Source organism: Rhinopithecus roxellana, chromosome 5 (genome assembly GCF_007565055.1).
Source record: "Rhinopithecus roxellana isolate Shanxi Qingling chromosome 5, ASM756505v1, whole genome shotgun sequence".
NCBI lineage: Eukaryota > Metazoa > Chordata > Mammalia > Primates > Cercopithecidae > Rhinopithecus > Rhinopithecus roxellana.
Window position 1 is genome coordinate 85,703,194 of NC_044553.1, and position 24,309 is coordinate 85,727,502.

General features: G+C 41.0%; 1 protein-coding gene across 1 annotated transcript in view; it reads right to left on the reverse strand.

Annotated features, from left to right (window-relative positions):
- FAM71D (family with sequence similarity 71 member D) overlaps positions 1-24,309 on the reverse strand; it is a 30,808-nt gene that overhangs the window by 3,854 nt on the left and 2,645 nt on the right. The window contains exons 2-5 of the mRNA XM_010366756.1: positions 21,826-22,025; positions 20,024-20,576; positions 16,336-16,583; positions 1,393-1,419 (exon numbers count right to left, since the gene is read on the reverse strand). Of these exons, the coding sequence (XP_010365058.1) occupies positions 1,393-1,419; positions 16,336-16,583; positions 20,024-20,576; positions 21,826-22,025 (1,028 nt within the window). The remainder of the gene's footprint in view (positions 1-1,392; positions 1,420-16,335; positions 16,584-20,023; positions 20,577-21,825; positions 22,026-24,309) is intronic.

Below are 24,309 nucleotides of genomic sequence, written 5' to 3' on the forward strand. Positions count from 1 at the left end.
AACCCCATCTCTACTAAAAATGCAAAAATTAGCCAGGCGTGGTGGCGGGCACTTGTAATCCTAGCTACTTGGGAGGCTAGGGCAGGAGAATCACTTGAACCCAGGAGGAGAAGGTTGTAGTGAGCCAAGGTTGTGCCACTGTACTCTGGCCTAGGTGAAAGAGCGAGATTCTATCTCAGAAAAAAAAAAAAAAAAAAAGCCCAATGGGAAGGTCCAAAGACGAGTCCCATTTGTGTAAAATTCTATCCTATAATAATTTGCTTTTTTTGTGGGACTGACTCTTGTACGTGTGACTAAAACTGCCTTCAAGTATTCTTGCTTTTTGAAGTAGTATTTTTTTTCTCTTCACTTATGCCAAGTTAAATGTTCCTTCCATAGTGTTCTTTTATGTGCATGACTGAAGCTGAGGCTTGGTCTGTCTCCCAGGTTTGAAAGTAACTTAGAGCTGTTTTAGCACTCAGCAAAGAGAGAGATTTGCCTATAAGACAAACTATAAAAGGTTTTTATAAGACATCCTCCACATTAAAAGTTCATTACAGGCTAAAGATTCTTAGAACATGGCAATATATAAAGAAAAAACATCACTCCCCACCGCCAAATAAGACCCAAACATTACATAGGCCCAGAGTGGTGGCTCACTCATATAATCCCAGCACTTTGGAAGGCCCAGGCAGGCAGATCACTGGACATCAGGAGTTTGAGACCAGCCTGGCCAACATAGTGAAAAATACAAAATTTAGTCAGGCGTGGTGGCGAATGTCTGTAATCCCAGCTACTCAGGAGGCTGAGGCAGGAGAATCACTTGAACCTGAAAGGCAGAGTGGTTGCAGTGAGCAAAGATCACACCACTGCACTCCAGCCTGGGTGACAGAGCAAGACTACGCCTCACAAAAAAACAACAAACAAACAAACAAAAACATTAAATAGTATCACCCGGGAAAGGCTAAAGACGTAGGAGGAAAAAAGAGGAGCTGGATAATTGTACATTTACCAAAAATTTAGTTGTGGACCATTCCCGTTACATATCAGCAAGGATGACAGGTCCTATGATTGCTGTAGTTTGCATTCTGTCTGCAGAACTAGGCTTGGCGTGGTTTATGCCTGATGATTTAGATCCAGGGAACTGGGAAACTAAACCAGTGCAGAAAAAGAAAAGTGAAGTAGTAAAGTACCATAATGTTTTCCACTTGGAAGATAGCCTGAGGATCAGCTTTGAGAAAGAGTTTCTTCAGTGTAGGATTCTCAGAATGGAGCATAGTGAAGAAAGGAAAGGCATGAAAAAGTCTAGCTGAATTCCTTTGCTCTTAACCACCCTACTCTTCGAGGAACCAGAGATGACTACTGGATACCAGGGATCACAATAAAACATGTAGTGGAATTTGTTCCATACCTGAAGTGTTTGATTCAGTTCTCAAGCTCCTGTAAAAATAAATGGCACATTTCAAAAATTTGCCAGCATAACCACAAATATTTAGACAAGATTTACTAGATATAAAATAACCAGTCATTCTGTAAATGCTTTGTGGGTGGTAATGAAACATGTTTAGCAAGCCTAGGCCATTGCTGATTATAGAACATATGAGACTAAAATTACCTAAATTTCTGCAACACATGGGCTATTCAATCTGTAAAAGCCATAAAAGTTTATTGTACATAATAATATGTAGTCTATTCTTATTATGTCTATTCCAGTCACTCCATAGGCTGCTGGCATCCCCAACACTGCTGCCTCCTTGTCCTTTCCTTAACAGGCTGAGAGAAGTTAACTGCTGCTGCTGAGCCGCGTAAATAAGGTCAATTATGTTGGGAATATAGGGTTTCAAAGAGACCTGGGGATAAATTCTGAAATGGATGGTTAGGAGAAATCACCAACTAATGGTAACTTCTTTACCACCAAGTCTGTGGCCTTACTGGGGGTGGCCACGCTTGGGAATCTTGCAGGCAAATAATGTACCTTATTTACATTTAATAACATTTCTTATGGTTTGTTGGATAAAAGAGGAGGCTAGCAGTTTTTTAGAAGATTTCACTTTAAGAAATGTCTTTGGATAAACAAGCTTATTTTCTGTGCTCCTAATTTTTAAAATTGATGATAATTAAAATACTTATTTCCTTAACCTCATTGGCATACTAAAACATAAACTTAAGTCACATAATTTTCACCAAATTCTTATTTCTTGACACATTTTCAATAAATATTTTGGAAGTACTGAATAAAACAAATAGTTTAGGAAGAAAAATTATCTTAGCTATTATCCTATAAAATAAACATGCAAAGACATAATTGTGATCCATTTTAAGGAGTCTGGCAAATACACCCAGTTCAAGCTCTACAATGGATCTTTCAGAAAGTAAATGTTAAAATAGTAATTTTCTATACAGTTTGCAAATAAATATTCATATCGTCTTTATCAAATAGATTTGGTGACTTAAATGAAGGTTAAGCTTAATGATAAAAATTTTCAAGAGACTGAGAAATATCAAGTAAATGTACTTTGAAGAATAGATGCAAATTAAAATAAAGCCTGCCACTATCCTCTTTAAAACAAAGGAAAGAGCCATGGTAGGACTACTGTCAAGATGTGAGAAAAATATAAATACTTTATAAAGTAAATTCTTCATTTCTAAAGGACCTACAGTGACAGTATAGATAAGTTTAAGTCTCCAACGTTTTTCACTCATCTAGATTTAAGATGCTCAATTTAAATTTTAAAGACTAGTAAATATGAGGGCAGAATATTCAACAAGATCATTGTTTACTTTTTTTTTTTTTTCCTGAGACAAAGTCTCCCTCTGGTACCCAGGCTAGAGTACAGTGGCTCTACCATGGCTCTTTGCAGCCTTGACCTCCCAGCTCAAGCAATCCCCTTGCCTCAGCCTCCTGAGTAACTGGGACCTCAGGTGTTCACTACCATGCCCAGAAAATTTTTTCTTTTTTGTAGGGACAGGGTCTTGCCATATTGCCCAGGGTGGTCTTGAGCTCCTGAGCCCAAGCGATCCTCCCGCCTGGGCCTCTCAAAGTATTGGGATTATAGGCATGAGCTGTTGCACCCAGCTTAATTTTTTATCAGTGTTCCAAATTACACAGTTAAAAAGTGTCACTGAAATCCATGGTTTTGGAAAAGAAAAATAATATATATAACTTATTTTTCAACCTCACTAGCATGATTAAATCCTACTGTCTCTGCAATACAGCAGTAGTGAATTCCATTCTGTTCTTAGAATATTACATCTTTCATTCATAATTAACATTCTCAAATTAGACCCTAGCTAGTAATTATGTTCCTGATGCAAATAGGCAATAAAAAGAAATCCATGCTTTATTAAATTGGGCTTAAGAGGATTACTTGTAACCAAAATTCATTTTGTTTTGTTTTTCTTCATCTATTTATTTCTTTCCAGTAGAGTCAGCTGATAAATGGTGTAGGGAGCTGAGAAGGGAGGGGTGAGACCTTGACTAATTTGAGATTTGTTAATTCTCAAGATCTTTTATATCTTTAAAATTCCATGATTTTTGCTATTTAGGGATTCATTTTTTCATCATTTCTAATAGTGATCATAACAGTGAGACTAATGAAACAGTACCTGCTGAGCCTTTTTCATCCTAACAATTAAAGTTATTCTTATAATTTTTAATATTTTAAAAAGCAATTAAGGGGTAGTATAGAAAAATTCTCAGAGAGTGATGTCAGCAAGATTACTGACTAGAGACCCCTGGCATTCATCCTTCCCCCACAAGAAAGGACCAGAGCAATGAATAAACTACTAAGATGTGACTGGAGTGTCAAAGGAAGGTCACTGGAGGGCAGCTGGGGAACAGAGACATGTCTGTGGTGATGGAAAGTCCAGGAGGACAGTGTGGAGGCACCTATATCACCCATGTGGCCTAGATATGCCCAGAGTCAGGGGAGACTTCCCATTGCAGGGAAAAGGTAAGCAGAAGAGCCCCACCAGCCCCATTGCTACCAAAAACACCTACAGTCCTTACAACAGGAGAATCCCACAGTCCTCACAAGCCCTGAGCCTAGTTTTGGGAGTTGCTAGGAATTCACACAGCTACATTGCCCCAGGTTGAGAGCACAAGGTATGCACTTCCTACTCCCCAGTCACCACCTGTGAGCCAAGCTGCTGCTTGAGATCAGAGCCACCTCTGGAGAGTAACCTGCTCTGTGGGGCCACTAGCCACTGCATCTCTCCAGCCCTAAGGCTCCAACTCCATTCCACCAAGCCCACAGTGGCGGCTGAACACTACAACACCACCTGTGCAGAACCTGGGCCACGATCTGCTGTGGCTTTGGTCTCACATAGCAGGGAAACCAACCCTCACTGCTGCACTTCTAGCCAGAGGGAGAGTATGACAGTCTTATCCATGGAAAACTCACCCTTGAGCCAGCCAAACTGCTGCATACATACCCTCAAATGAGAGAGACCCCTGAACCTCTAAACAGCTGATATACCCCTGGGCAAGCAGAACGGCTGTGTGCCTGTGCTTAGGACATGAAGAAATAATTCCACAGTGCCTCCATCCACTACAGATATGTTCCTGGCCTGCCCAATGACCCTGCACCCAAAATCAGGGCCCGAGATACAGTCCTGCAGGTTGCTTCTGACAGGCATGCCCTCAGGCCAGCCAAACAGGCAAGAACCCCTATCCTGGACCAGAGAAACAGCCCCATAAGCCACCCAGGTGGACATGCCCCAGGCTGCCAAGCAGCCCTATATCCACATATCAGGCCTCAGACACAGCCCACAGGCTGTCCCCAGTAGGCATGTCCCTGAGTCAGCCAAGCAGACTTGCACTAGTGCTCCAGATTTGAGAAACGGCTCTGTGGGCCACCCCCCCGTAAACATGCCCCCAGATCACCCACACCCAAGCAGCTGTGCACCCACATCCCTGGTGCATAACTCTGAGAAACACCAGGCCTAAGAAACATCTCCGTAGGCTGCTACTCAGACAACAACTGTGTGATCATGCTCCTGGCCACATTAACAGCCCATGGCCCCAAACCCAGCAAGCCAGACCCCAGGTTGGCCAACCCACTGTGTGTATGTGCCTGTCTGTCCCTAACCTGAGAAACAGCCTGGTGAGCCCACCCCTGGCAAAACTGCACCACTGATGCCACAAACTCTCTAAGCCCAGGCCACTGAGAAACTTGCAAATGCTGAAGAAACTACATGGAGAGTACACTACTGCATCCACTTAGAACCAAAGCCAACGCAACCCACTGAACTGACATCCCAAGACCCATTCATACAAATAAGTCTTTCCCTGTGACACTACTCCATAAAATTGGAAGAGGCATTTTTTCCATTAGATGCATAGAACTCAACATAGGACCACAGGATACATGACACTTCCAAAGGAAAACAATAATTCTCCAGTAACAAACATCAATAATAAGAAAATATATAAAATGTCAGAAAAAGAATTTAAAATAATAATCTTAAGAAAATTCTTAAGATCAAAATCTTTTCCAGATAAACCAAAACTAAGGAAATTCATCACTAGATTGGCCTTACAAAAAATGCTCAAGGGACTTATATATAGAAATGAAAAGATGATAGCCACCATCATGCAAACATGCAAAACTATAAAACTCCCTGGTAGAGCTGATACACAAAGGAGAAAGAGAAAGCAATAAAATCTTATCACTACAGAAAATCACTCAACTGCAAAAATAAACAATAAGAGAAGAAGTAAGGAGCAAATGATATACAAAACAACCAGAAAACAAGTAACAAATTGACAGGAGTAAGTCTTCACCTATCACTAATAACCTTAAATGTAAATAGATTAATTTCCCTACTTAAAAGATATAGACTGGCTGAATGAATTTTTCTTTTAAATGACCCAACTATATGCTGCCTACACGAAACTTACTTCACCTGTAAAGATACGTATAGACTGAAGGTGAAGAAATGAAACAAGATATTCAATGCAAATGGAAACCAAAGTCAGGCAAGATTAGCCATATTTATATCAGATAAAACAGACTTTAAGTCAGAAACTGTAAAAAAAAGATGAAGAAAGTCATTCTATAGTTATAAAGGGATCAATTTAACATGAGGATATAACAATTGTAAATATACATGTACACTGGAGGACCCAGATTTATAAAGCAACATTAGATCTAAAGGCAAATATAGATTCCAATACAATAACAGCTGGGGACTTCAACACCCGCTCTTAGCCTAGGACAAATCATCTAAACAGAAAATCATCAAAGAAACATAGAATTTAAACTAGATCACAGACCAAATGACTTAACAGACATTTATAGAACATTTTATCCAACAGCTGCACAGTACACATTCTTGTCATCAGCATATGGAATGTTCTCCAGGATTGACTGACTGTATGTTAGGACACAAAACAAATCTCAAAAAGTTTATCCAAAAATTTTTAAAAATTGAAATCAATTATTTTGTCTGATCACAATGGAATAAAACTAGAAATCAATAACAATAGGAACATTCAAAAGTATACAATACATAAAAATTAAACAACATGCTCCTAAATGAAAGGAAGAAATGAAATATGCTATCTAAAAATTTACTGACACAAATGGAAATAGAAATACAATACACCAAAACTTACAGGGGCACAGCAAAAGCAGTATTAAGAGTCAAGTTTATAGTAATAAATACCTACATCAAAAAACTAGGAAGATGTCAAATAAATAATCTAATGATGCACCTTGAGGAACTAGAAAAGCATGAATAATCCAAACTCAAAATTAGTAGATGGAAAGAACTAATAAAAGTCAGAGGAGAAATAAATGAAATGGAGGCTGAAAAAAAACCCAAAATATTAACAAAACATGATTAACTCATTCTATGAGGCCAGCATTGCCCTGATACCAAAACCAGACAAGGACATGACAAAAAAAGAAGACTACAGGTTAGTATCCCAGATGAATATAGATGACAAAATCCTCAACAAAATGAAACCCATAGAACTGTCCAACACAAGGAGTAAACATTAATGTAATGTAAACTATGGACTATAGTTAATAACAATGTATTAATATGTGTTCATTGACTGTAACAAATGTACCACATATAAGACGTTAATAGAAGATACCATGGGGGATTGGTAGGAGGGTGCAGTGGGATGTGTGTGTGGAACTCTATGCACTATTTGCTCAGTTATATTGTACATCTAAAACTGCACGCAAAAAATAAAGTTTATTATTTTTCATAATTTTTTTAAAAAGGCATTAAAAACGAATCTAATGGTTTAGGGCATTTGTTTTGGGCAAGGAAAGAAGTAGCTGAAATGATTCAGTTAACTTTGTGAGATTTTGATTTGTGGTATGTTTTTGAAGGGTTAGACAAGGGTTGGGGGCACTGGATTTGAGACATAAGAATGAAACAAAACATAAGGAAGACATCAGAGTGACCAGACCTGATCAATGATTGTTTAGAACAAATTGCTAAGTTGGATGGATTCATTTAATCTCATTTTTTAAAAGAAATCTTATGCTTTTCTAATAAAGTCATACTCATGTATTGTAGTGAAAGGTACGTTTTCCACTGAGCAGCACCTGCATCTATCCTTCTGCATCTTATATTCCTGTATCCCTTTCCTATTTCTGACTAATGGTTTCTGTTTTTCTCTTCCTACTTTACTCTCTCTCCTGTTGTTGTTTTTTTAATCCTTGTACTTTCTCTTCTAACACGTCAGACTTATAAGTTACCCTTCTGTCATCGTTTACTTATGCTGAAATAGCTTAGTGGTTATCATAAAAAAAAAAAAAGATCAGGCCGGGCGCGGTGGCTCAAGCCTGTAATCCCAGCACTTTGGGAGGCCGAAACGGGCAGATCACGAGGTCAGGAGATCGAGACCATCCTGGCTAACACGGTGAAACCCCGTCTCTACTAAAAAATACAAAAAACTAGCCGGGCGAGGTGGCGGGCGCCTGTAGTCCCAGCTACTCGGGAGGCTGAGGTAGAAGAATGGCGTAAACCCGGGAGGCGGAGCTTGCAGTGAGCTGAGATCCGGCCACTGTACTCCAGCCTGGGCAACAGAGCGAGACTCTGTCTCAAAAAAAAAAAAAAAGATCAGTGTTCTGGGGAGAAACTTATTTCAGTGACTTCTGTGCCCTCAGTAAAAGTAGGAAAATGTCTGTGGGTGATAACAGCAATTCCCACATTGAACCATATGTTTTATCTTTTTGAGCTCCTGGTCCTGGAAGAAAGCTCCCTGGAAGATTCCTGGTGAGCCTATAGTTCTTTCCACAGCTATAAAAGCAGAATCCTTAGTTTGACTGCAGGGCTTCGGGAGAAGCCATTGTGAGAGAGGGAATCCTTGCTTGATAGATACGACTGGTTTCTCCTAAGGAAATGGTTCTCAAACCTGAGTGTGCATTAGAATCACTTGGAAGTCTATTAAAACACAGAATTCTATGCCCCATCCCCAAGCTTATGATTCAGTAAGAAGGGGTGAGGCCTAAGCATTTACTTCTTTAACCAGCTCCCAGGTGATGCTGCTGGTCCGGCGTCCTCATTTTGAGAACAACCAGTAAAGAAACCTTAGATAGTTAATGATGCTTTCCTTGAGCGGTCAAGAGCCAACACTTTGAATGTCTTGGCAGTTGTATCTAGAGGCTCTGGGATTGTGAAAAATGCAGTGTTCAAGCAGCTAAAGCAAACTACTCTGATTTCAAGGTTTGTGGCTCTCCTAACGATCACCCATATTCCTTTGTTTCCCTTGGCCTATACTTTCTTAGGAAAGAAGACTTTTTAGAAAAGCCAGCTTTGAGTAGTTAATCCTCAGTTGAATAAGATATTTTTGTGTATATGTTTATTTATATGTATGTGTGTGTGAAAAAATATATATATATATACATATATATATATTTTTTGTTTTGCAACAGGGTCTTGCTCTGTCACCCAGGCTGGAGTGCAGTAGCTCTTTCATGGCTCACTGCAGCCTCAACCTCCCCAGGGTTAGGTGATCCTTCCACTTCAGCTTCCCTAGTAGCTGGGACTACAGGCGCATGCCGCCATGCTCTTCTAAACTTTTGTATTTTTTTGTAGAGATAGGGTTTTGCCATGTTGCCCAGGCTGGTCTCGAACTCCTTGACTTGAGCGATCTGCCCACTTCAGTCTCTCAAAGTGCTGGGATTACAGGTGTGAGCCACTGTGCCTGGCCCTATGATACATTTTTTGTGAGAGGAGCCATTTTAAAAAAGATACATTTTTTTCCTTTAATCTACACTGTTAAAAATGAATTATTAGTGACAATAATGATCACTAGTGACAAAAATGATCATTTGTTGAGCAACTAATGTGTCCCCAGCCCTCTGTGTACTTTCATCACTATGGTTCTCAGAACCTTACAAAGTACCTAGTGTGTTTATGGTTTTCATTTCATTATACTCTTCTAAGAAACTCCCTAGAGCTTACTTATATTTGACTTTAGCATGCATTCTATTATTCATTTTAGCAGATCTTCACAGTGGTTAAGATTACATTATAAGAAACATGAAAGGTCTAGACTCCTGGCAGGAGAATGCTTAAAGTCTATCCAGGACAAAATATTTAATGTTCGTTTTTGAGAAATTTTGCAAGGACAGACTTCACAATGTACAGAACCTACAGAAACTGGTTCTGTTGTTTATCAATATATAATAAATAAGTATTTTTATTTTTTATTTATTTAAGAGTCAGTGTCTTGCTCCATCACCTGGGCTGGAGTGCAATGGCTTGATCATTCTCACCACAGCTTCAAACTCCTGGGCTCGAGTGACCCTCCCACTTTTGTTTTAGTGACAGGGTTTTGTTAAGTTGCCCAGGATGGTACTCCCATTGTAGCTTCCTCAGATGGGATTACAGGCGTGTGTGCCCAGGTTATTTTTTTAATTGGTTGCTATATTACCTAATAATAAAATTTTCCTCTGTGTTAAAATAATTTTTACTTTAAATCTACTTTTTAAATGTAGCTTTCTGTGAACTTCCTCATACATTTGAATATGGTCATTGTCACCTATTAACATTCTCCTATCACCTCCATTTTTTTTACTACACTAAAAATATTTAATCAGTTTTGTGCTCTTTTCCCCATTTCTTCTCTAGGTTCAGTTGATTGGGTAGTATAGTGGAAAGATTACTTTAGACATCTTGTGTGGTACACTTATACTGTATTTAATGTGAATCAAATCTACATTAGGTTTTTTGTTCAGTTTGCTTGAACCTATCCTCCTCCCTCTTTCCTTCCTTCCTCCCACCCTATATTTTATCTATATCTACACCTACATGTATTTTGAACAGTTACCATGTGCCTGATATTGTGAGGGTTTTAATGTCAGCTATTTAATCCTTACAGCAATTCTACATAGTAGATATTATTCCCATTTTACAAATGAGGAAACAGACCTGAAGAAGTAACTTGCCCAAGATCATACAGCTAATGAGATAGAGAAGCCAGGATTTGAACCCAGAGATCTGACTGCAAAGCTTATTCTCTGTTTTTGTTTGTTTGTTTGGTTTTTGAGGCAGGGTGTCACTCTGTCACCCATGCTGGAGTGCAGTGGTGTGATCTCAGCTCACTGCAACCTCCACCTCCCAGGTTCAGGTGATCCACCTCAGCCTCCTGAGTACCTGGGACTACAGACACATGCTGCCACACCCAACTAATTTTTGTAGAGACAGGGTTTCACCATGTGGCCCAGGCTGGTCTCGAACTCCTGGATTTAAGCTATCTGCCTCCCTCGGCCTCCCTAAGTGCTGGGATTACAGGTCTGAGCCACCATGACCTGTGGCAAAGTTCTCTCTACTGGCTGTGTTAAACTGTCTCTCAATGAATGCATCCTAGATTCAATTTACTTTTAAAATTGTATGTGTAATCAATTATATAATGAAAGTTTAATAGAAACATCTATCAGTAGCTACAACAAATACTTATTCCTTCTATCATCAATTATGCCCGAACGGTGGTTTCTTCCCAGGCTATAGAAATAAAATACCATTGTATTTACATTTTTTGGAATTTTGCTTTTCCAGCTTGTAATTCCTTATTACTAATGTAGCTCTTTTCTTTTTTCTTTCTTCTTTTTTTTTTTTAAATAGAGACAGGGTCTCCCTATGTCGCCCAGGTGGGTTTCGAACTCCTGGGCTCAAGCAATCCTCCTGACTCAGCCTCCCAAAGTGCTGGGATTATAGGCAGGAGCCACCATGCCAGCCATAGCTCTTTTCATTGAAATTCTGCCTATGGCTTTTTCTAATGGGGCTCTGTTGTTTCACAAAATTGACATACAATTTCCTGGTTAGCCATTTTCTCACTAGTGAGCATTTGGATTACTTACAGGTTTTCAATATGAAATGCTATGTTCAGATAAGTTATTTTCCCCTTTGAATTATTTCTTTGACATGTTACCATAAGTAAAGGAGTACAAACATTTGGGGTGTGAATTGAATTGACAATCATTTATAGTGACACCGAGAGTGTTGTTGACACCTAATGAAAAGCTAACTGGTAATTGCTTAACTAGTATTTCTTTAATTATTCGTGAGGTTGATTCCTTCTCAAGTAATTGTCTTCTGGAGTAAATTTTCTATTTATGTTCTTAAATCGTTTGTTAATTGAATCCCTTACAAATTCCTACCAACTACTTATATATAAAGGTAATCTATTATCCTTTTTTTTTTTTTTTTTTTTTTTTTGAGACGGAGTCTTGCTTTGTTACCCAGGCTAGAGTGCAATGGCGCGATCTCGGCTCACTGCAACCTTACCCTCCTGGGTTCAAGCAATTCTCCTGCCTCAGCCTCCCGAGTAGCTGGGATTACAGGCACCAGCCACCACACCCAGCTAATTTTTGTATTTTTAGTAGAGACAGAGTTTCACCATGTTGGCCAGGCTGATCTCAAACTCCTGACATCGTGATCCACCCGCCTTGGCCTCCCAAAGTGCTGGGACTACAGGCATGAGCCACCACACCCAGTCTACTATGCTTTCCCTGCAACTCTGTTGTCATACATTTATGAATGTATTTTTTAAAATGATTTATTTGGCAGAGATTTGTAATTGTTATGCAATCAATCAACTTGGAACTCTATTCCCCAGAGTTTATCTGTGTCCCCCACTAGAATAAAACACTTTATGAGATAGGGACTTGATCATTTCTGCTGCTGTATCCCCAGTGCCTAGTGCATAGGAAGTCCTCATAAATATTTTTGAGTGAATGATGCAAACTCTGCCATTGAATTACTTTTATTGCATCAGTGGACAATAAATGATCTTTCATCTGTAAATGAGGCAATGATACCATTCCGTTTTCTTCTGGCTCATTATAGTTTTAAAATAATTTACTCTTTTGCAATCTGAAATTTTTTTATGGTATATCATATATCTTTGACCAACATTTTCCTAGAATTTTGCTTTTTCCATGCTTTTTTTTTTTTTTTGAGACAGAGTTTCACTGTCACCCAGGCTGGAATGCAGTAGCATGATCTCGGCTCACTGCAACCTCTGCCTTCTGGGCTGAGTAACTGGGATTACAGGTGCCCGCCACCACGCCTGGCTAATTTTTGTAGTTTTTAGTAGAGACAGGGTTTCACCATCTTGGCTAGGCTGGTCTTGAACTCCTGACCTCGTGATCTACCCGCCTCAGCCTCCCAAATGCTGGGATTACAGGTGTGAGCCACTGCACCCGGCCTCTTTCCATGCTTCTTTTGAATTCATATCAGTTTGGATCTATTTTTGTATCTTTTTTTTTTTGAGACAGGCTGGAGTGCAGTGACGTGTTCATAGCTTACTGTAACCTTGAACTCCTGGGCTCAAGAGATCCTCCTGCCTCAGCCTCCCCCATAGCTAAGACTATAGTCATGTGCCATCACACCTGGCTACTTCTAAATATTTTTTGTAGAGACGTGGTCTCGGTAAGTTGCCCAGGAACGTCCTCCCACCTCAGGCTCCCAAAGTGCTAGCATTACAAGCATGAGCCACTGTGCCTGGTTATGTTTTTATTTCTATATTCGAAACTTTGCACTGGTAGTTCTGATGGCCATTTAATTATAACATGGCTTAAGATTTTATAGGATTGAGTAGCCCTTAGACATTTTTCATCCCAATTGTTTCCTTGAGATTTTTTTCTTTTTTTTTTTTTCTTTTTTTTTTTTGAGACGGAGTCTCGCTCTGTCGCCCAGGCTGGAGTGCAGTGGCCGGATCTCAGCTCACTGCAAGCTCCGCCTCCCGGGTTCACACTATTCTCCTGCCTCAGCCTCGGTAGTAGCTGGGACTACAGGCGCCCACCACCTCACCCGGCTAGTTTTTTGTATTTTTTTAGTAGAGACGGGGTTTCACCGTGTTAGCCAGGATGGTCTCGATCTCCTGACCTCGTGATCCGCCCGTCTCGGCCTCCCAAAGTGCTGGGATTACAGGCTTGAGCCACCGCGCCCGGCCGAGATTTTTTTCTTTAACTTTTTACTATGGAAAATCAAATATGCTAAATTAGAGAGAATAAATAGTATAGGAACTGGAAAACTTTTTTTTGAATGCATAATAGAATATTTTTTAACAATGCAAAACAATGATCCTAGCATTTCTGCTTTCCTTTATATTAGGCAGTCTTTGGAAGTCTCAAGTTTATAATGAAAATATTTTCACCATGTACAAAATAGTTCCTAAAATTATAGTAACATATTACCACTGTTCTTTTAATTCACCAAGCCAGTTTTGAGCCCTTCTCTGTGTCCAGCATGTGTTCTAAGAGGTGTGAAGGATACCATACCAAGAAGAGGCTCCCTGCCTGCAAGGTGCTTATTGTCCAGTTGGGTAGATAGAAACTTTAAGTGAAAGAACTTGAGACTATCCTGCTATCATCTTAGCTTTATCCTCTGTACAAGCCAATGATAGACAGCTTATAAGATTAAATACATAACAAATGAAACAGAGAAAGCAGCTAAGAGCCTGCAATAGGTGAGCCAGAAACAACAGTCTCCAAATGCATGATTAAGTATCTGTCAGCACTGGCACAGAACAGGGAGACTGACATTTATCCTCAACCAAGCCAGGGAGGTGGTCATACCTAGTGCAATGCTAAGCACTCAACTGGTCAGTGAATTTTTTTAAAGTTTTAAATGTGAACCTAACGGTCCAGTTTCTGATTTTTGTTGTTGTTGTTACATTAATAAGTTCTTTAGTGGTGATTTTTGAGATTTTGGTGCACCCATCACCCAAGCACTGTACGCTGTAGTCAATGTGTAGTGTTTCACCCCTCACTCCCCTCCTACCCTGTTTCCTTGAGATGTTTACCCCTATCTTTTCCACATCCTTTTTTCTGTACAATTTTATGATTTCTATGAGATATCCTATTGAGATGTTAATTGGCATTGTATTTATATCTACTTACGCAGAAGAAGAATCTAGTTTTCCTTATTCAAATTGTCTTTTATTTCTGCCATTAAAGTTTTGTAATTCCGTTTATATAGATAAGAGTATCAGCCTCACTAAATATTTGGTTTTTGTTGTTGATGTTGAAAAATACACCCTTTTTTCAGTATATTTTTGGCATGTAAATTAAAAACTATTTTTTTGTGTGTTTATCTTATAATCTGTAGCCTTCCAAAAGAAACTAAATTTTTGTTGATTCTCAAATTTTCTAAATATGAATTGCCATTTGCAAAGAGTGATTTTAAAAATTCGTAATTTTCTTTGTATTTCTGAGTCCTAGCAGATTGCTAGAAACTTTTATATCACATAGAAATGTAATGGGAACACTCCTAATTTGTTCTAAGTTTTGTTTTTGTTTGAGACAGGGTCTCACTCTGTCACCCAGGCTGGAGTGCAGTGGCACAATTGTGGCTCACTGCAGCCTTTAGCTCTTGGGTTCAAGCCATCCTCCCACCTCAGCCTCCCGAGAAGCTGGGACTACAGGAATGCACCACCACTCCTGACTAATTTTTGTAGTTTTTGTAGAGATGGGCTTTTCAGCATGTTGTGTTCTAAGTTCTAAATAGAACAATTATAAATTTCTTCATTAAAAATACTAGAGGCAGACGGCACGGTGGCTCATACCTGTAATCCCAGCACTTTGGGAGGCCGAGGCAGGCAGATCACGAGGTCAGGAGATTGAGACCATCCTGGCTAACACAGTGAAACCCCATCTCTACTAAAAATACAAAAAAATTAGCCGGGCATGGTGGCGGGCGCCTGTAGTCCTAGCTACTCAGGAGACTGAGGCAGGAGAACGGCATGAACCTGGGAGGCAGAGCTTGCAGTGAGCCGAGATTGTGCCACTGCACTCCAGCCTGGGCGACAGAGCAAGACTCTGTCTCAAAAAAAAAAAATAGTATAGGCTGTGGTTTGTGGTAAATATTCTTCATTGTGCTAAAGGAAAACTCGCTACTATGTGGATCTTTTCTGTGATCAAGAATATCAAACTTTATCAATGTATTTATAGTATCATGGCTTTTCTACTCTTCTATATTTTAATAATGATTAATATTAACCGTTCCCTTAATTTTATAGTAAGCTTGCTGTATTTTCCCTGCTAAGATTGTAAGATTTTAGCATTTATTGTCACAAGTAGAATTAACTTTTTCCTTTTCTCATTACTGCACTTGACTAGTCTTTAAAAAAGAAAAAAGCAAAAAAGTTATTAGTTGGAAGTGTAGAGAAGGATAAGGGATACATAGAGAATATGTATAGAGGAAAATATAGAGAAGTATAGAGACATACCTTTAATAAAATTAAAAGTACCCATAATCACTATCGAAGTCAATATGACTCCATCTCCTAAATATGTGAACACTGTGATTCTATTTTCTTTCCTTTTTTTCTTTGAGACAGAGTGTTGCTCTGTCGCCCAGGCTGGAGTGCAGCGGCACGATCTCAGCTCACTGCAACCTCCACCTCCAGGGTTCAAGCAATTCTCATGCCTCAGCTTCCCGAGTAGCTGGGATTACAGATGCCCACTACCATGCCGGGCTAATTTTTTTAGTAGAGACGGGGTTTTGCCATGTTGGCCAGGCTGGTCTTGAACTCCTGACCTCAGGCGATCCACCTGCCTCGGCCTCCCAAAGTGCTGGGATTACAGGTGTGAGCCACCGCACCCGGCCTCTGTTATATTTCCTGAAGCACATACAACAATTGACATCAGGTAGACAGCCCAGAATGCCAATTGAGAAACATGAGAAGTTGGAAAATAAAAATTAGCCAAGGTTGAACCAAATGTGGGTCATTCAGAGCTGACTATATCATCATTCAGTTACACTACATCTGTCTCTGAGAATCTTCAGTGGCAGATGCCTGAGTTAAGAGACTAAAGCACACACTTCTTTATTAATATTTCATGTCTTAGAATTCCTTTGGCATGTTCCTGCCTCACATACCTGGATTCTTCAGCCTTGAGAGCCATGCTCTGAAAATCAGGTGTCTTTTCTTCAGAGGTCTTATTCTCCATCTCCTTGGATGTATTTGCCTCACTTTCTACTGGAGTCAAGGTAGTTTGAAAATATCTTTTACCTTCAAAAGTCAGTGTTATGTTTGAGATGGTGACATGTTTTGAGGATTCTTTCAACTCACTCTTACTTTTTGTATCTTGTAGACACCCAGGCTTCAGAATGTTTTTCAATTTTTCCTTTAAAAATAAAAAGCAGCAGCAAATCAGGTAACAGAAGAGCATCAGGTAATAGGTGTTTGTGGAGCAGTATCTAATACAGGCAGCATTTCATTCATCGTCCCTTAACACCTGTGAGGAGTAGTAAGGAGGGAGAGAGGTTTAGAGTGGCACAACCATGGGGAGAGCCCCAGGTGTGTTGGCGGCAGGCTGTGTGGGAGCCAGGGCCTGCCCCGCTGCAGCCTGACACAATATGTTCCCAAGCTCGTGTTGTCACCTCACAGAAGACGCTTGGCATCTCATTACAGCACAAGAAAGGTTTCCCAGAAATGCCACTGATTCCCCAGTCTGAGTTTGGTCTTAATTAGAGCATCTGATAGGTTACAGGGGCCAGGGACTCATAATATAAAAGAGATTTTTTTTTTTGTCAAAAGACTTAGAACTTGTATCTAAAACTTAATACCCTAAAATTCCCCCCTCCTCCTAATTTCCCAGTTTCTGTTAATGTATCACCTCTCCTAGCCACTCTCTGATTTGCTCAGAATCACTCAGGACTCAAGGCAGTTGGTCAGCAGGCCCTAAAGCTGGCTTTCTAATGTCCTTCCTGTCCGCACCTTCTTCTTTCCACTGCCCCTGCCTGGTCCATTACTTCTTGATATGGTTTGGATGTTTTGTCACTTGAAAATCTCATGTTGAAATGTGACCTCCAATGTTGGAAGTGAGCCTAGTGGGTGGTGTTTAGGTCTTGGGGGCAGATCCCTAGTGAATGGCTTGGTGCTGTCCTCACCGTAATGAGTGAGTTCTCACTCTGAGTTGATGCGAGATTTGGTTGTTTAAAAGAGCCTGGCACCTCCTTCCTCTCTCTTTTGCTCTCTCTCTGGCCATGTGATGTGCTGGCTCTCCTTCTCTTCTGCACAACTGTAAGTTCCCTGAGGCCCTCGCCTGAAGCAGATGCCAGCATTGTGCTTCCTTTACCACCTACAGACCCATGAGCCAATTAACTCTCTTTTCTTTATTAATTGCCCAGTCTCAGATATTTCTTTATAGCGATGCAAGAATGGCCTAATGTACCTCTACTGCATTTCCTTTAAAATGATGTAATAATTTTCTTCCTTAAAGATAAAACTTTTCCCTGACAATGAAAGTCATACATATTTATTATAGCATATTTGGAAAATCCTATAATGAATAAAGCTAAAGGTAGAATATTATTGCTTGCCAAGGCGGGCAGATCACTTGAGGCCAGGAGTTTGAGACCAGCTTGGGCAACATGGAGAAACCCCATCTCTACTAAAAATACAAAAATTAACTGGGCATGTGGTGGGCACCTGTAATCCCACCTACTTGGAAGGCTGAGGCATAAGAGTCGCTTGAACCTGAGAGGTGGAGGTTGCAGTGAGCTGAGATCACGCCACTGCACTCCAGCCTGGGCAATGGAGTGAGACTGTCTCAAAATAATAATAATAATAGTAATAAATTAATTGGCCGGGTGCGGTGGCTCAAGCCTGTAATCCCAGCACTTTGGGAGGCCGAGACGGGCAGATCACGAGGTCAGGAGATCAAGACCATCCTGGCTAACACGGTGAAACCCCGTCTCTACTAAAAAATACAAAAAGCTAGCCGGGCGAGGTGGCGGGCGCCTGTAGTCCCAGCTACTTGGGAGGCTGAGGTAGGAGAATGGCGTAAACTCAGGAGGTGGAGCTTGCAGTAAGCTGAGATCCGGCCACTGCACTCCAGCCCAGGCGACAAAGCGAGACTCCGTCTCAAAAAAAAATAATAATAATAAAAAAGTATTGCTTGTAGGATGCCACTGCCCAGAAACAACTACTCCTGTGCACATTTCACTCTGATCTTTCTATTTATTTTGTTTATGTCTGCTTAGATCATCTTGAAGTTCTGTCTCCTACCTTTTTCACTTAACATTTTATTATAAGCATTTTCCTCCTGTCATTAAAAATTGTGTAGAATTATTTGAATTTTTCCTAATTAAAAATTAGGTTGTTTGTTTGTTTGTTTGTTTTTTGAGACAGGGTCTTACTCTGTCGCCCAGGCTGGAGTGCAATGGCGTGATCTCAGCTCACTGCAACCTCCACCTCCCAGGTTCAAACAATTCTCCTGCCTCAGCCTCCCAGGTAGCTGGGATTACAGGTGCCCACTACCACACTAATTTTTTATTTTCTAGTAGAGATAGGGTTTTGCCATGTTGGCCAGACTGGTCTCAAACTCCTGATCTCAGGTGATCCGCCTGCCTTGGTCTCCCAAAGTGCTGGGATTATAGACATGAGCCACTGTGCCCAGCCCTACCATTTTTCTTTTCTTTTGTGTGTGTGTGTGTGTGTGTGTGTGTGTGTGTGTGTGTGTGTGTTTGAGACAGGGTGTGACTCTGTCACCCAGGCTGGAGAGCAGTGGCACAATCTTGGCTTATTGCACCCTCTACCTCCAAGGGTCAAGTCATCCTCCCACCTCAGCCTCCCTAGTAGCTGGGACTACAGGCATACACCACCATGCCCAGCTAATTTTTGTATTTTTAGTAGAGATGGGGTTTTGCCATGTTTCCTAGGCTGGTCTCGAACTCCCAAGCTCAACCAATCCACCTGTCTTGGCCTCCCAAAGTGCCGAGATTACAGGTGTGAGCCACTGCACCGGCCTCTTTCTATTGTGGACCTAGAGGAAGTTTTTCAACAGTAGTCTTCAAACAGATCTCTTTACCTATAATCCATCCTGCCATTAGATTAATCTTTTAAAAACACAGCTCCTTCATTCCCTTACACAGGAGACTGTGGTCACTAAGGTTGGCCCAAAGAGTGAAGTTCTCACTTTAAATTTGGCTCTCAAGGTTGTTAAGCAACTTTCCAGTCCTATTTTCTACTATTCTCTGTATATATTATCCTCTAGCCCAACTGAACGAAACATTTTTGGACATGATTCTGTGTTTTTCCACTCTCTGGCCTTTTCTAAAGCCACTCATTTTGTTTTGTTTTTTATTATCCTATTTCCATCCTCATGTTTACCCATAGAAATTCCATCCCATCCTTCAAGGTACTGGCTACTGCTATATATTTTTAAACCAGAAAATAACCCTTACACTATATTAATATCCTTATTTTAGAAGTGAGGAAACTGAGGCTCATGCGGATTATGTGATTTGGGTGAAGTCACACCAGTAATATGCCGCAGGTTGAGAGTCTAACTTGGTTCTGATTCTGATTCCGAGGTTCTTTCCATTTCTGATGCTGGGCTAAGATTTATGTTAATGGTTGTCACTGCCTATTTCAGGAGACATCTTACAACTCCTTTACACCAGGGTTCAGAGTTCGAATCTCACTATTAAAATTAGGTTACTCAGAGTAAGTAGGTTCCATAGCATTTTGACAATCAATGTCAGCTAACCAAGAAGTGTGATCTTGGTAATCACTCTAGTTCTCAATTATTAAAACATGAAAGCCTTCAGTGACACGTACCTTCTCCTCTTGCTTGGCCCTGATTAAGTCATTGTTTTCAAACACCACTGTGACTCCCGAGCAGTTTGTAATATCAGAGCTGTCTGTGACTTCTGTGGCTTCTCTGACTTCTATGACTTCTGTAACAATTCTTATATCCGGGACCTCTGGGACCTCATTTTCTGGAAGGTCTGTGACATCTGTGATGTCGGTGATGTCTGTGAATTCTGAGAAATCTATGCTGTCCCTGACATGTTCAGGGCCTGTACGTGTGTACATGTACGGGGTCAGGATGGCTGTGAACGCTGTGATATCCATCACATCTGTGGAGCCTGTGACGTCTGTGCTATTCGTAATTCCTGAGAGACTTGAAACCTCTGACACTTTGGAAACTTTGGCTTTCTCCTGATTCAAGAGGGAGATGAGGGCCACCCATTGAGAAAACAAGGTGTCCTGTTTACATGCAGAAGTGCAGAGCTGTAAGTAGTAGGCTCGACCACTCACCAGCTTTACTTTTAGGCGCATGTTTTCCGTGTCATGCACAGAAAGAGTCACAAACTGCAGAGGGAGAAACCTGCAAACAAGCACACAGTAACATCATCTGGAAACCTGATTGGAGGCTTATAAAAAGGCCTTTCTTATATATATAGTTGTTTGTTTGTTTGCTTGTTGGTTTGTTTTGAGATAAGGTCTCACTCTGTTGCCCAGGCTGGAGTGCAGTTGTGGTGTGATCATGGCTCACTGCAGCCTTAACATCCTATGCCTAAGTGATACTCCCACCTCATCTTCCCAAGTAGCTGGCACAACAGGTATGTACCACCAACGCCTGGCTAATTTTTGTATTTTTTTGTAGAGACAAGGTTTCACCATGTTGCCCAGGCTGGTCTTGAATGCCTGGGCTCAAGCAATTCACCTGCCTTGGCCTCCAAAAGTACTGGGATTATAGGTGTGAGTTACCATGCCCGGCCTCTTTCTTATATTTTATAGTAATTTGAAGAGTGAGACTCAAGACACCAGACTTGTCTCCCAGATAGATCTGGGTAAGGGCTCCTGAGGACCATCTCATCTTAATCATATACCTAAGGCTCTGATGTATAAAAACGTCAGAATAGGCTGGGTGCAGTGGCTCACACCTGCAGTCCCAGCACTTTGGGACGCCAAGGTGGGTGGATCACCTGAGGTCAGCAGTTCAATACCAGCCTGACCAATATGGTGAAACCCTGTCTCTACTAAAAATACAAAAATTAGCTGAGCCTGGTGGTGTATGCCTGTAGTCCCAGCCACTCGGGAGGCTGAGACAGGAGAATCGCTTGAACTGGGAGGTTGTAGTGAGCCAAGATCGTGCCACTGCACTCCAGCCTGGGTGACAGTGCAAGACTCCGTCTCAAAAACAAAACACATCAGAATGTCAACTATTTATCATGAGAAAGTCTCCATTTAAATTAATCCTTCAAAGTTAATTTAAAGTCAAGCAATTTGCTCACGATCATAGACCAAGTTAGAGGCTGAGACAAGACCAGAGCTAATTCTGTTGGAAGCTGGGATGCTGTGGAAGAGGAGGCATGTTCTAGAAAGGCAGTTTATTATGAGTCTTCAGTTCCTGTTAATTAGGTTTAGTTTTTAAAAAATTAACTGCCTGCTTGATATCCACTGTCATACATTATTTCACCCATCTTTAAGGATGCTCCTCTTCATCATTTGCAGCAGGGAATGCGAGTGAGATGCTCCTTTGGTGCAATTGTCATCAGTGTTTCCAATTTCAGATCCACAGGGGTAATGCACATATTCTGAGAGATCTTTAACCTCTTCTCTTTGTAACTCACCTGGTGAGCACCAGTTTCTCTGCAGGAGGAGATGTCAGGAGACTTTGAAACAGGGGTTCTGTATCTTTTCGGGCACCAGGTGTCAGATGTGCCAGTAGCATCACATTGGGGATCTTGTGGGTGGAACTGGAAGAACAGATGCCTACGGTCACCCAGTTGGCTCGGTTATGAAGGTAAATGGATTCACCTCTCCTGTTAACCTGAGTGCAGAAAACAGGAAAAGGCATTATACGATGAAATGTGTGGCTTTGACAACCTTGCTTGCCTGAGAAGTGGAAGATGGCAGGAAATAAGGGAGAAATGAACCATAATGTATTTGTTCCTTCACTTGCTCATGGTAATTCTTGGAGATACCACAGGGAACAGACACAGTCTCTGACCCATGGGGGTCTACCAGGGAAGGCAAACATTAAACAATTTAAGTATGTGACTAATTATTACTGTAAGAAGTGTTACCAAGTACAAGTTCAGGATGTTACAGGAGCACATAACAGAGGACTTGACTTAGCTTAGAGTGGGGAGATAGGCAGTGATATTCTGGCAACAGCTAGGTCTTGGAAGGTACACACATTTACACATAAGTTTAAAATGTTACTGACATAAAAGACAAGTAGCACACACATTTACAAATAATATGCAATATTCTTTAGTCTTTAGTTTAAATTACATAGAGCCAATTGATAAATTCCACAAACTCTTGCCAAACTCTTATATTTATAACCTTAGAAGTATAGACAATAGTAAAATGTAGTAAAAGAATAGGAATGATGAGTTTTGAATATTTGTTGCCTTTATTTTAGATATGTTTATAAAATTTAATTTTTAAGTATTTAATTTTTTTTTAGATGGAGTCTTGTGCTGCCCAGGCTGGAGTGCCGTGGTGTGATCTCAGCTCACTGCAACCTCTGCCTCCCGGGTTCAAGTGATTCTCCTGTCTCAGCCTCCTGAGTAGCTGGGATTACAGGCACGTGCCACCAAGCCTGGCTAATTTTTGTATTTTTAGGAGAGATGGGGTTTCATCATGTTGATGGGGCTGATCTCAAACTCCTGACCTCAGGTGATCCACCCACCTCAGCCTACCAAAGTGCTGGGATTACAGGTGTAAGCCACCGCACCTGGTCTATAATTTATTTTTTAAAAAGGCTGTGTTTAACAACTGACTTGCAAATTTCCTGAACACTTACCAATCGACCAATGCCAGCACACCCCTGGATATGGGGTCATGAAAGTCTCCCCGGAGGAAGAGACGTCTAGCTGATACCTGAACCATGTGGGAGATAAACTGGCTGGGTGGAGAGGAGAGGTTTCCAGGCAGAGGAAGAGCATGTATAAAAACCCCAGAGTCCAAGAAACTTGGCCAATAAAATATCTGCCACTTGGTAGAAGAAGAGACTGGAGGATGGGCAGACAGGGAAATGAAGGAAGGCAGAGAGGAGCTACACTGTGGTTTCTCAGCTGTATAATAATTGGTTCAATTAAAAAATACATCATTGAAAGAAAGAGGATGTAGCTCACACTATTGATAACCTACCCAAACTGTGCTCCTCTTCTTCCGGATTAACAGAATCCTGGTTTTGTCCAATATCATGGCTCAGGGATAATGACCCAGCTCAGGGATTAAATCCTGACTAACTTAAGTGGGTAGTGGTGGTTCCACTCCACCCCTTGCCAGTGACTGGTTTCAGCAGTGGCATGTGACCAACAAGACATAGAGAGGTCTCCTCCAATCCTGGAAAACCTTTCTCAGAGCCACCAGGAGACAGAGCCACCAGGATGAGATGAATATCTTCTACTGCTGGCAGCTGTCATTGTCCTGTTTGGATGTGATGCCCTGAGGGGAACTGGCTTGAAGGTGACAGAACAAAAAAAGAGAACCCGAGTCTTCTACCAGGAGTGAGCTGATGCTCTGGGGCTCTTTCACTCTATTTGAGATAATTGCTTTCTTTTTAATTAAAAAAAAATATTTATTTGTTTGTTTTTAGAGACAAAGTCTTGTCTTGTCATCCAGGCTGGAGTGCAGTAGTGCCATCCTAGCTCACTGCAGCCTGGAGCTCCTGGGCTTAAGCAATCCTCCCTCCTTAGCCTCCCGAGTAGCTAGGAATATAGGTGTGCAGCATTGCACCCTGCTAATTTTTAAAAATGTTTTTAGAGGTGGGATCTCCCTTGTTGCCCAGGCCAATCTTGAACTCCTGGCCTCAAGGATCCTCCCGCCTTGTCCTTCCAAAGGGCTGGGATTACAGCATGAGCCACTGTACCCAGCCTAATTGTTTTTCTTTTTTCATTTAAACCTGTTCAGTCAGGAATCTTGGTAACTTACTGCCAAAGACATGCTAACCAGGTGGGGTTGTGCAACTTGAAGGATACGACTTATCAAATTATGATAGGGGGCTATGTCTGACCTATAGACTGCTAACTACCCCCAGTGTTGGACAAGTACTATGTAATTTTGTTAGAGTGTGCAAAAGTTAACTAACTTGGAAAGGG